The 14,091-nt window shown below is 30.1% G+C and overlaps 1 protein-coding gene across 1 annotated transcript in view; it reads left to right on the top strand.

Moving 5' to 3' along the window:
• The window catches only part of LOC148234364 (uncharacterized), a 175,145-nt gene that overhangs the window by 44,712 nt on the left and 116,342 nt on the right, over nt 1-14,091 (top strand). The window contains exons 2-7 of the mRNA XM_088188425.1: nt 459-528; nt 656-802; nt 866-932; nt 1,314-1,390; nt 1,464-1,539; nt 4,695-4,854. Coding sequence (XP_088044551.1) covers nt 459-528; nt 656-802; nt 866-932; nt 1,314-1,390; nt 1,464-1,539; nt 4,695-4,854 — 597 coding nt within the window. The remainder of the gene's footprint in view (nt 1-458; nt 529-655; nt 803-865; nt 933-1,313; nt 1,391-1,463; nt 1,540-4,694; nt 4,855-14,091) is intronic.

The raw sequence follows: 14,091 nt of genomic DNA, 5'->3' as shown, positions 1-14,091 counted from the left end.
TTCAAACTACTGGTTGGAATATACACAATCAGGAGATTCTGGAAGAAGTTATTTTTTGTACACCACATAATACGTGTACATATTGCATCGTCAAAATAGTGGTATTAAACACACGCTTCTAAATGTATCAAAGGTTTTAAATGCGATAAACGGCTTTAAAGGTTTAAATGTGATGCAATTATCGAGTATCAACAAAAATATGATTCCCAGTCGTTTTCAATAATAACTTTTTTATAGTTAGTTAGTTTGCAAACATAGGGTAGTATGGTGAGTAAAATATAAATGTAATTAACTTTGAACATGGTAAAGTGCTTGTGTCAAAAATTGTAGATACAATTTTAACGTGTCAGGTTCGATAATAAATGAAGGTTTATATCCATAGGGTGACGTACGAGCTGCAATTAAAATTGAACGTTGAAAAAAGAACTCTGATTGATTTTTCACAATTTTTTTTCCAGGAAAATCACAGTGCATCGAGTGAAAACCTTGGAGAATATGTGGTGTCGACTGAGGAATTGACGCATTCAAGTAAGTTCATATAGACTCTTTATTTTAATTAGTCATAATAATTAATATTCCTACTAATTACTTTGAGCTATAAATAATCTTTCTCTTGAGAAAATTGTGAGAAGTAAATAAAATATTAAATTCATAGGTTCAAGCATCACTGGCCCTAAGCGATCAAAGAGCTTTATATCATCTTCTACATTTATTAGATGGGGGTCGAAAAAATCTGTCAGTAAACCAGAAAACAATGATGAAAAACATGAACCTAAAGAGACGAACAAAAACGATCCTGAAGGTAAGTTATTCTTTAACTTAAGTTAAAAAATTTAGTAGCTAATATCATTGTTTTATTTTATAGATATGAATTCAAAAATCAAACAACATAAGACTAAAAGATCAAAAAGCTTTATCGATACACTTTACAGGTATTTATAGTATGTGTTCAAAAATTACTAGAATATTGAAAATTTTGCCAAAATTTAATTTATATAATTTCATGTTGAAATGTTTATTTTAAAAAACTCTCAAATGTTTTATACAATATATTAATACTTTATGGCATTTTATTATTTTATATATATATTTGGTATAACGTAATTTATTATATTATGATTGTCTAGCTCAGGGGTCGGCAAACAAAAAACAGAATTTAGCTGCGCTTAAAAAAACCGCAATTTTCACAAATTTCTGTTAAGTTCAAGTTAAATTAATTTAAAAACAAGTTGCCTGCATTTAAGTCCTTTAGCTTTAAGGATCATTATGTTATATATATATGTATATAATAACAATTTTATTCTAACTTTTAGATGGAGTTCACAAAAAAATGTCAATAAAGATAGACATAAAGAGAATTCGATGAGTGCTGAAAACATACCGAATAAAGGTATTAATTTATTGTATATCGTAAGCTAGTAATTGTATTCGTTTATCAATTTATGTAAAATCATTGATTTTAGATTCCAGATTGCAGAGCATTTTAACCTCGATGCCTCAAAGATCGAAAAGCTTCATTGCAATCTCGGGCTTAAAAAAGTGAGATATGAATTATGTTTGATTTCATTTTATTACACGATGGTCCAAAATTATTAAAAAAGTATTCCACTTCATCAGAAATAGCTCCATTAAAGCTCTTTTATTAATGAATCCTTTCAAGGTGATCTGAATAAATTTAGCTAATACCTTGAAAGGATATTTAATACTAATTCTTATTATAAATATGATACAAGAAAGTAGGAATTATTTTATTTACTGTAATACAAAACTTTCTGAAAATATATTTATGTAGTTTGGAAATAATTCTCATATCATACAGATAATGGGTTTTTTAGGCATTGTCTTATTTTTTATTGTACATATGTATTTCATTGAAATATGGTAGGCGTAAATCTAATGCGTAACATTGAAATAAACACGTTTAGTAAGTACTAATTAAATCAAAAGCCCTAGATTGAAATAAAGGTCTGTAAATAAGGGACATATTTTATTAATTATAAACTGTTATTATAGCTTATAAGCAATGGATGCATTATGCTCGATTATACCTTGCTCGATTTATTTAATTTATTGTGAGATTATGAACATCTAGAAAAACCTAATCTATTATGATCGATGAACATACTAATTATATATTAATCACTAATTCTGGTGTCTTAGACACGAAAAAAATATAAAAATTTGGGATTTAAACCATGCTCATTAAGGTATTAGTCACCAAATTATGCCATGAGTCTTTCGTGCTGGTTATTAAATGGCCACAGTATTTGTGACCTACATTATTATCTCGATAATAGCTTGTCAAATTGCAAAAAACTAACATGTATCATATTATTGTATTGGTATTGTATAATCGATCGAAATTATAAATATAATAAATTTTAATTATTTTTTTAAAAACAGAGTAAAAATTGACGTAATGATAATTAAAAACAATAAACTTAACGTTCTCGGACAATTTAACAAAATGCCGGTATAATTTTGTGTGAAACATCTTCGATTTATATTTAATTTAATTTTTAAATTCTCCTATTTTCCACAGTTGTGGAAGTGCTCTAAGGTCACTCCGACTCATAAAAAAGGTGTCAAGGCTCACATTGACAATTAAAGGCCAATAGCGTTGCTTTCAGTACCTGCAAAATTATTTGAAATTCTATTGCATAAATACATTTTTAATCATTGCAGATGTATGCTTCTCGAGCAACAACATGGTTTCCGTCAATCTTGATCCACTGTCACTGATCTAATGGTTTTTTCTAACTTTGTTTCAATATCATTGGACTCTGGTGTACAAGTAGACGTTATATACACAGATTTTTAAAAGGCATTCGATGAAGTTAATAATGCTTTACTTGTTAAAAAATGATCTAATTTCGGTTTTTCTGAAGGTCCTATAAACCTATTCTCAAATTATTTGACCAATAGATATCAGTTCATCAAGAATAAAAACTCTTTTTCAGAACGATATAAGACCTCTACTGGAGTACATAAAGGATTCAACTTGCGGCAATTGCTGTTTCTATTGTTCATTAATGCCATAGAAACAGCAATGGATCATTCAATTATTTTATTATATGCAGATGGCTTGAAAATTTTCAAGAAAGTGCAGTCGATTTTGGATTCCCTCGACCTGCAGAAGGCTCTCAATTCTTTATTAAAGTGGGCTTGCTATAACCGATTGCCTTTAAGTGTAAAGAAATGTCACACAATTTTATTTTCAAGGTCGTTGATGCCGGCGGAATATTCCTACCATCTTAGCGGATATATTCTAGACAGGTCTTCCTTTACTAAGGATTTAGATGTGACTTTTGAAGAACGTTGGTAATTTAGCCAGCACATTGTAGATCATTAAAAATGCTCGGTTTTATCTTAAGAAATGCGCGCTACTTCAAGAATACTTTAGTATTGCGCACTCTTTATGATGCTCTAGTCCGCAGCATACTAGAAACTAGCTCTATTATTTGGATTCCAGGCCTAATGAGTAAATGTAATGAATTGAAGCTGGAAAGAGTAAAGTGTAAATTCCTTCGTTATTTATACTTGAAGGAATACGGGTATTATCCGGTCTTTCCCAATGCTTTTATTCTGGGGGTGCTGGGATACGTTTCTTTGTCAACTCGCAGAATTATTTATATAAACATTTCTGGAAATTGCTCAAAGGCATCGTAGACAACCATTCGGTGCTCGAGCAGCTCCAAATGTGAGCTCAGGAAGTTGGTTATAGTTCTTGGTCGCATCCATTAGTCTTGCCTGTAAAGTCTAGAGCTGGAGCACTTGCCAACCCTTCTCTGGCAAAGGCCGTTCGTCTGCTCAATACGGTGCATATAGATATTGCCAATTTCTCGTGCACTTATGGGGTTTTGATTAAATTCGTGAGCGACAATGAACACCAATCTTGTTTTCGTGTTTTTACTTATATGTGTGTGTGCGCGTATATGACTTTGTATGTATTTTAAACTTGTAATATATTTTATACTTTTGGCAATCTTGACTCATTAGGTTAACTTGTCAAGTCACGATGGTCATATTTTTAATAAATAATTTTAAATTCTCCAAGGACATGACTCAAAATAGTGATTTCGTTAGTAGTTTATCAGTTGTAATCAGTGTCAAAATTTACATGCAGACATTTAAAAACAAAACACACAAAGTTCTTGGATCAGTAAAATTTTACATTTTTGTAAAAAAAATGTACAAGGACATGACTCATAAAATAGTGATTGCTAATAGTTAATCGGTTAAAAACTGTGTAAAAATAAAAATTTACGTACATACAATTAAATACAAGAAACAAAGTTCTCAGACTACCAATAAAAATTTTTGTAAAATTTTATGATTTCGTAAAAAAATTGCACAGGGACGTGACTCAAAATAGTGATATTGTTAATATTAAATCGGCTGAAAACAGTGTAAAAATTGACGTACAATTGACGTGAAATTTTACGTAATTTTACGATACAACTAAATATACTGCAATACTGCAAAAACGTTCTCGACGACGTTGAGGAAGGAGTAAGAATTTTATTTCATATAAAATGTATGTTTTAAGATTACAATTAATATATCGGAAATCCCTTAATAATGTTTTTGTTTTATTTTAAAATGAAAACTCTGTTTTCAACTGCACTAATAAATATCCAAATAAAAAAGATAACATAACTTATCCTTAATATTTTATTCTTATTTTATTTTAGAAGTAGTTCCACAAAAAATATAAGTTTCAAAGACTTACCGAAAGCTACTACATTAAGCTTAAAACAGAACAAAAGAAAAATGAGCGAAAACCTCTGGGAAAACCGACCGCACAGCATGTTTAATGAAAATACGATACGCGAAGAACCAGAACCGGACGCGGTAAGTGAATCTTTATTTATTATTGTAATTTTTAAAATGTGCATATTTCTATCAATTGAGCTGGTTCAACGCAGAATAATAAGTTGTATGAAATTATTGTAAATATATTACTTGTTACTTAAGAAATAAGTATTGTTTTATCGAATCATACAATTATAGTATTTTTATACTACTGTTTAGTTGGGGTTTATCAAAAAAAATATATTATAACCAGTTACATGAAAATGGTATCAAAACGGTGATCAATATAGTTTAGATCAGCGTTTCTCATTCAAGGGTCATGCGGCTCCTTTGGGGCCACTTAAAATCTCAGGACGACCACAAAAAAATATGTGAAATAATAAAAACTTTTAGTCAAATCGAGACGTATGGTAAAGCTCAAACACACTGCACTGTACTCTAGAAACTATTAAGTTTCTTGGGAAAACATACTAAAAATAAAATTTTCGTCGATTATTTTAAATTGTGTTCTTGATAGCAATAATTAAGAACATACGTACTAGTGCATTAGAATTTGTGAATATGTGATAAATAAAAAAAATATTTTCCTAATTTAGTTAAAGTATCAAACAAACCAATAATAGCTTTACTTCGGCTCGTAACCTTAAAAAGAGGTGGAGCCAAAAGCAACAAAACATCGTAAAAATCGAAGGTTTTTTATAAAAATTATATTATCTACAAGTTATTTGATATACATATTTAAAGAAATAACCGCATTTACTGCTTAGCACATTTACGGCAAGCACTAGTAGACAAACTTTTGTCCGCGTCGTTTCAAATTCACTAATCTCTTGTGCCTTTCGAAGGCAGTAACAAAATCTCTCGGTTTTAAAATCCAGGAAGTAAACTTCTTCTTCAGAGGTTAGGCAATTTCATTTTCTTAAAAGGTTTTGTTAGTTTTTTTGAGTTACTTAATTCGCCGCTGTCAATATGTGAGAGATGGCTATCGTCTCTCCGATGAGTATTTTGTTCATTCTGGTTTACCACGGGATCCAATCTAGGTCATCTGCCCTATCTTCTCTTCATAATTGACATTCAAGCGAAAATTATTAACTTGGAATATTAATTATATGCAGATGGGCAACCATAAAACATTAATCGTTTAACTAGCAAAAATATATTATATAAAATTCGTACTAAGCCAATATTCGCGATAAAATGTAGTTGTTTAAAATAAATGAAAAAAAGTTCTGACGAGCCATATACCTGCCCCATAACTCTACTCATTTATTGCAAGTCAAGTCGATAATTATTTGTCAATTTAATGAAACATTACAAAACAAATCTAATGATAAGTTCAAAATCAGCGTTTCATTTTAGTAAAAATATATGTATCGTACGTATGGGGATGGGGAGCCATACTTTCGTATGTACGTAATAATTAATAAATAATAATGTTTTAATCGTCATAATTAATAAATAATAATGTTTTAATGGGCAACCATAAAACATTAATCGTTTAACTAGCAAAAATATATTATATAAAATTCGTACTAAGCCAATATTCGCGATAAAGTGTAGTTGTTTAAAATAAATGAAAAAAAGTTCTGACGAGCCATATACCTGCCCTATAACTCTACTCATTTATTGCAAGTCAAATCGATAATTATTTGTCAATTTAATGAAACATTACAAAACAAATCTAATGATAAGTTCAAAATCAGCGTTTCATTTTAGTAAAAATATATGTATCGTACGTATGGGGATGGGGAGCCATACTTTCATATGTACGTAATAATTAATAAATAATAATGTTTTAATCGTCATTACGCTATGGCACATAAAATACTAATTTTACCGCCTATATTTTGTGAATTTTTATTCTTTGTAAATTTCTCACAATTTACATATATTTTGTATACCTAATTCCTAAAATATTCATTGCTTGATTTTCTCCAAGTATTTTAGCGCTTTTATGACGTGCTCTCTTTTGTCAAATGCTCATATGACTGTTTGCGCATTTGACGCACGCTATTTTGTTACAGTGCTACTTTGGTTAACGCTCTTATGATGCAGCGCTCATATGACGGCGCTCATTTGACGCACGCTCTTTTACCGGCTGCCAAAAAGTGTTTCAGAGTATTCACACAAATTCAAATTCACTATTTTTATAGAATGACATGGAGTCACTGTAGAGGTGGTCGATCGACAAACGGCTACCTTTCATTATCGCAAAGTGTGATGTTGTCACATTTTCCCGATTTCCTTACAGTTTAGGCAGAAATACTTTGAGCAGGGATAGAGATTTTGTATGGAATTCGCAAAAGTTTGCGATAAAGCGTCGAGAATGCTCGGCTTCGTTATGCGGAGCGCGTGTTATTTCAATAATTTATTGACACGCTAGTTTGTAGCGTCTTAAATATGTATGGTATCTAAGTAAAGCGAATTAGTACTTGATAATGGAGAGAATTCAAAAAAGTATAATACAAAAATAATATTATATTAACTTTTTGTCATAGAGTTTACTAAATGAAACACTTTTTTAATTTGCTAAGGGGCGGTATCGACAATCCATCAATGCTCACCGACTTTCAGTATCGAGCTTGTCAAACATATGGTTATTTTGGAGACAGCTATAAGGTACTGGAAAAAATTATATGGGATAGTAGTGTGCACAATACTTTTATTTTTAAATTCAGACTTGTAATAAGCAGTTTCTGTAAAATTGTTAGGTATTGTACAATACATAATATTAGGGAAAATCACAAAATTTTTAGGTAAATCAAAACGAATTGTATACACATGAGCATAATTATGCAGGTGCGGTAATAGCTATGTATATATTCTAGAATCACAACGTCAAATTGTTTGTTTTACATGCTGTTTTGGCAATACAATTAATCACGAACATATTAAATGTTTTCATATTTGATTTAATTGAATGTCATCGATAAAATTGAATACTTTTGTTTCATTGCATAGAATAATATTAAACTTTAATTAACTATTATAATCCATTAGTTTTATGTCAATATGTACCTATTGAATTGATTAATTAGCCAAGTGTATCCAAATAAATATACCTTATATATATATATATATATATATATATATATATATATATATATATATATATATATATATATATATATATATATATATATTACAATATTACTATTATTAGTTTTTTCTCTCTTATATAGTTATTTATTATTGATTGTAATTTTTTTAGGCGTATTTGTGACTCGAAAATGTATATGTATGGATATTATAGAAAATAGTAAAAAACATTTTTTGACACAAAAACACAATTAAATAACGCCTCTAACATTTAATACGGTTTTGGTTTCGGCTGCATATTTATTTACCTCTGTTCATCACTAATGATGCATCAAAAATTCGTATGTGGTGTTTACACGTGCATCAAATATACATACATGTTAAAGATAACGTTCTTCTCAATTAAAATTAGTGGCATCTTCATTATCGTTCTATGTTGATTTTTTCCTTTTTTCATTGTCAGTGATTCAATTTCGTGATTTTGCTGATTATTTTTTTATGCAGTTATTGATAACCGAACATGCAAAATATAAAATATATAACTAAATAGCTATAACAAATATAAATATAAAAGTCAAGGCAGTTTATATTATTTGCAAAATTTAAAGTGATATACTGTGTATATTTTACCAAACCATGTATCACAATGCAATACAAAATAAAACATTTACTAACATAATACATTATTGGAAATTTTAACAAATTAATGCCAATATATTAAATAACCTGAGCATTAAACGTATAAAATAATAAATTAGATGAAAAGGAGCCAGGGGCGTATATTCAGGGTGTGCTAGGTGTGCGGCGTACACCCGCAAAACCATCTAAAATATAAATTTAGAAATTTAGAAAATTTAGGGCGTAAAGCGACATCATTTTGCATACAGTAGTATGCAAAATTATAAAATTTTAATATGCAGTGTATAGTATGCATTGGTATTTGTCATTCGCTCTGAACGTTTTCGCGCGAGCGATCGTTTTGGAACAACACATATAACGCGCCGACCTTGCGCGCGGCCGCCGACTAAAGTAAATTGTTCCTAAATTTTACGGCTGAAGTCGATCTGTCGGCTGGCAGCGCTCAGTAGTAAAATTGGTCTCGAATTTGGTGCGCGTACTTCAAAAACTCTTGCGTCCGTCGCTGCTTTTTTATTACATTATATCACAATAACAGGTCACTCATTTTTTATATTTTGCCGTAAAATAGTTTATTATCGTATTTACATATGATCAATATTTTTTTTTCTATTCTAGATTATATTTTTTTATTTACCCCAATAATGATGAAGAATACTGTTGAAGATATTCTGAATAATCCATTTTCAAAAATAAGTTATGAAATTAAATTGAAGATAATCAAAATTGCCAAACCACGTCCACCTCTTCCCAATTTATTTATGAAGCATAAAGACATAAATGTGAATATACAAGACATTTTTCATTTTCATCATATGAACGAACTGAGTGGTTAACAGGCTGCGAACTTCGATCTAGATTGTTCTGTTGGCCATGTATATTGTTTTCCAAAGAAAGAAGCATGTGGAGTAAAAGTGGATTTGCTGACATCTTTAGTCATCTGATAACGGCACTGAAAAAACACAAAAGAGCGCAGTCACACGTAGAATCATTTTTTTCTCTCAAAATGTTTGGAAAACAACGAATTGAAGTCATGATTAACGCTCAACGTAAAGCTAATATAAGTCAACATAATGAACAAGTTCATAAAAATAGAGAAATAATAAAAGGAATGATTGACGCAGTAGTATATCTAGGAAAACAAGAACAACCTTTTCGAGGCCACGATGAATCCTGTAATTCACTAAACAAAGGAAATTACCTTGAATTTTTAAATGCACTTCGAGAATACGATTCTGTTTTGGATACTCATTTAAATACTGCAACGGTGTTTCGTGGTACTACCCCATCCATACAGAATGACATAATTGAAGCAATTGGTGATGTTATTAAAGATCATATTAAGGAAGAAGTAAATTTAGCAAATTTTGTCGCTATTATTCTTGACGAAACTTCAGATATAATGACGAACTCACAGCTCTCGACAGTTTTGCGTTTTGTTTATGAAGGTAAAGTTTACGAGCGGTTGATTGGCTTTACAGACGTTAGCTCTGATAAAACAGCCGATGGCTTATTTTGCCACGTTGTAAATATAATTGAAGAATTTCAAATTCAAGAAAAATTAGTTGGACAGACTTATGATGGGGCGAGTGTAATGAGTGGGCATATTAATGGTTTGCAAGCCAAAGTACTCGAAGTTTATCCACTGGCCATTTTTACACACTGCTATGCTCATATGTTGAATTTAACATTACAACAAGGTCTTTCCAATATAAAAGTGTGCAAATCATTCTTTCAAACTTTAAATGGATTGTCTGCATTCTTTTCGAAATCTTCCAAGCGAATAAATGCTTTACAAGAGTTTGTAGCTAGAAGACTTCCTTCTGTTACACCTACAAGATGGAATTATACATCACGGTTAAGTAACACAGTGCAAAAATACAGAAATGAATTTACGGACTTTTTTCGAGACGTCGTGAAAAATTGTGAACTATGGGACCCCGACACTGTAATAAAAGCACGAGGTTTTCTTAGCTTTTTGGAAGATTTTGAAACAAGAAAACTTCTCCACATATTTTCAAACCTTTTTGGAAAAACTGATGTGTTATACAACATTTTACAATCCAAATCTTTTGACATATTATATTGCTGTAAGAAAGTTACCGAAATTTTGCAACAACTCAGACATGAACAGGAAAATAATTATGAAACATTATGGGATTCTTATGTAACGGAAGAAAATTATCCAAGACTGAGTAATGATTTGCTTGTTGAAGAAAAGCACGCGTTTAGCCAACTATTTAATAAAATAGTTGATAATATATGTAAGCAAATTGAAAACCGTTTTTCTTCAATGTCCAAATTGGAATATTTTCACCTTCTGGAGAAAGAAAAATATGAGCAATATAAAGAAAAATTTCCAAATGAATTACTTACCAAACTGCAACAATTCTATGGAGCATTATTTGATTATATAAGTTTAAAAAATGAGCTTGCTGTTCTTTATCATTTACCTAAATTTGCAGAGAAATCTGTTCATGAGCTTGTACAATTTATGAACACAAATAATCTTGAGTCAGGTTTTCAGGAAATAGATAAATTAGGCAAACTAATATTAACTCTTCCAAGCAGTACTGCTTCAGCAGAACGTTCATTTTCTGCTCTGAAACGAATTAATAATTGTTATCGAAGTACCCAAGGCCAAGAAAGGCTATGTGGCCTTAGCTTGATTTCAATAGAAAAAGGGATCCTTATGAATATCAAAAAGGAGAGCACTTTTTATGACAGCGTGATAGAAAAATTTATGATTAAAGAAAGAGGATTAGATTTTATATATAAATAATTATAAGTTTATGTTTATTGGAAATTTGATATTTTTATATAATAATATTTTAGATTAGGTTTGATGTTTATTTATTTATTTATATATGGGAAAAAGCTGTAAGGCAGTTTAGGCATGTCAAAACCTCGGCTAATAAAAATGAAAAAATGTACTTTATTTTTTTATTTTTTATAGCACACCCAATATTAACACCCACCGTACGCCACTGAAAGGAGCAGACATAATTTATTTTCTAAAAATAATGTGTAAGATTTTGAAAACCAAAACTAAATACTTATTTTTCCTACTAGAAAATGATTTTTATTTTACTATACGTCGACATGGTTTAACGTTGTCACGGAAGTTAAACCACTAATGCTCCCTGTAAATAGATTGCATTAACAGACTGCGACCCAACACACCGGAAGGATATTTCAACAAGCAATTAGCCAAATTTTGCACTGATTTCTAGTCGATATGTAATTGGATTGTTGGTAATTCCGGTGAATTTTGACCGACGTGAGTCTAATTTTGGGCAATAAAAATTAATTTGATTTGGATTTAGCTAAAATTTTTCGATGACCAGAAAATATCAGTGTTATAGATATTGCTACTGGACTGCCAAAATATGATTAATAAATAATGTGACAGTTTTTAACACAATATGATATTGAATACCTTAAAGGGCGTTAATACACATATATATGTGTGTGTAAATATTTTTTGATTTATTAATTTTTGACGGAATTTACCACGTTACTTAGATTTTTGAATCGCGTCTTTCCTATTCGCATCTCTTTTGCTGCCGCATACTTTTCAGGTTTGATACGATCTTGAGACTTGTAAGGAATTGAGAAATGTAAAATTGATATACTTCTTCTAAATTTAACAGTTTATTTTGCCCCTGCGGCATAAGAATTGCAATTTTGACGCGCGAGCACGTTTTCGATTGATTAATTGTCATGCTTTAGAAGCGATGAGTTGCAAAACAAATCTCCCACGAGCGCACTTAATCGCGAAAAATATTTTTTCAACATTGTTGTGTTCTGCTTTTGAAGATTTTGATGGGAATGATTAAATCGATTCATATTCTTGTTTAATATTTGATAAAAAATACTGTAAGGAATAATCCACAAATACAATATTATCATATATCAGTATCGAAACAGTATTAGTACACAATTAACAATGTTTTAAATTTGGGTCGATGCAAAATTTTTTGAGTTAATATAATTTATTTTCTTTGAAGTGATAAATAAAATCAAATAATTTTATTGTATTAAAGAATATAAACATATTATTATATATAACATTGCCAGTCAACACTGAGCTAATCAAGAGCATTTATAAATACCACAACTGTGGTAATCAAAAGCTTAATACAGAGAAAATGCCACTAAAGACCGATTGAAAAAAATTGTTTTACAAAATTGCGATCCAAAAATTTGTCATTGGTTGATGACCATTTTAAACCTTATGATAACAATTTGAAGGCCATACTTCTTAATGATATATGTACGTTAAGATACCAAGAAGCATTTGCATCGCATGGAAATAGTTTTGCGGTATGACGTTTGGACTCTTCATCAGTTGTCTCATAATTGTGTCTCAGTTTCAAATAAATCCAAAAAGAGACGAAAACACATTTTGGAAATTGATAAAAAAATCTGCCACAGAGAGATATGGATCCCTGAACAAAAATATACAAAAACCGACTTTTGAAAAAAACCGGTTTTCGAATTTCATTATTTCATAAATCCCAGATTAACCCGGTTTTCGAAGTTTTACAAAAAAATTCAAGTAAAATAACGATAAAAAAGTTTTTTTAAATTTTGTTTAATTTACTTTGAAATGAAAAATACGTTTTTGAACCCAGGTCTTTCAGGTATTAGTCACCGACTTGTATGGCTATTTAATATCTTGTGTTTTCAACCCATAATTCTTATATTAATACTAACTTGTCAAATTTCAAAACAGCTACATGTATTGTATTCATTAGTAAATAAAATTATTATTATAAAAAATGGTCAAATAATAGCCAAATGTTAAAGAACACGTTGTATGTAGTTCGAAACAAGTCACTGAAAGTAATAAAGCTAATACGTACATAAATCCAGCTAAGCGTTGATTCCTGGGTCACAATCTTCATTAATGAGGAAAAGGCGAGAAAGGAAGATTATTATTAAATTTATACAATTTATTAATAAATATTCTCTTACTTTTTCACACAATGATAAAAAATCAGCATCTATTTAATTTTAATATTTAAACATAATAAAATATAAAATTGCATTTTGTTTGTTGGGACGAAGTCACGTAACCCACTTACTGAAATGTCGACAACGCGTAACACTGGTACACGAGAAATTCAGATAATTACGTAATTTAGCATAGCGAGTACAGGCTTTCAAAAAGCGCCGACATAAGTATCTCCACTTTTTTAAATGGATTTTCCTGAATAAATACAAGTTTATTTTAAGTGAAAAATACGGAAAAAATATTTTTAGATTACACGTAGATATCTGTTAGTATGTATATTTTTTTGGAGTACTGTACGTTCTAGAAAAGCGTCTTCATTTTTTGTATAGTAATACATTGAAATAGAAGCTATAGAAATAGCAGATTAAAACTTAAAGTTTGCCAATGACGTCTTTGCTGTTTGGCCCCAAGGAAGGAACGATTTAGATGTTTTCCCTAATTTTTTCAATACACAACATCCAAATATAAAATATATTATACAATAGAACTTGAAAAAATTTTCGATTGCCCTTGCTAGGCAAACTAATTATAAAAAAGAAGACGGTTCTCTAGAACTTATATGTTTGTTTTTGAATAATTGT

The sequence above is a fragment of the Plectrocnemia conspersa genome, unplaced genomic scaffold (genome assembly GCF_051122295.1).
Source record: "Plectrocnemia conspersa isolate PC_06_02 unplaced genomic scaffold, ASM5112229v1 ptg000006l, whole genome shotgun sequence".
NCBI lineage: Eukaryota > Metazoa > Arthropoda > Insecta > Trichoptera > Polycentropodidae > Plectrocnemia > Plectrocnemia conspersa.
This window is presented reverse-complemented; position numbering and strand designations above follow the sequence as displayed.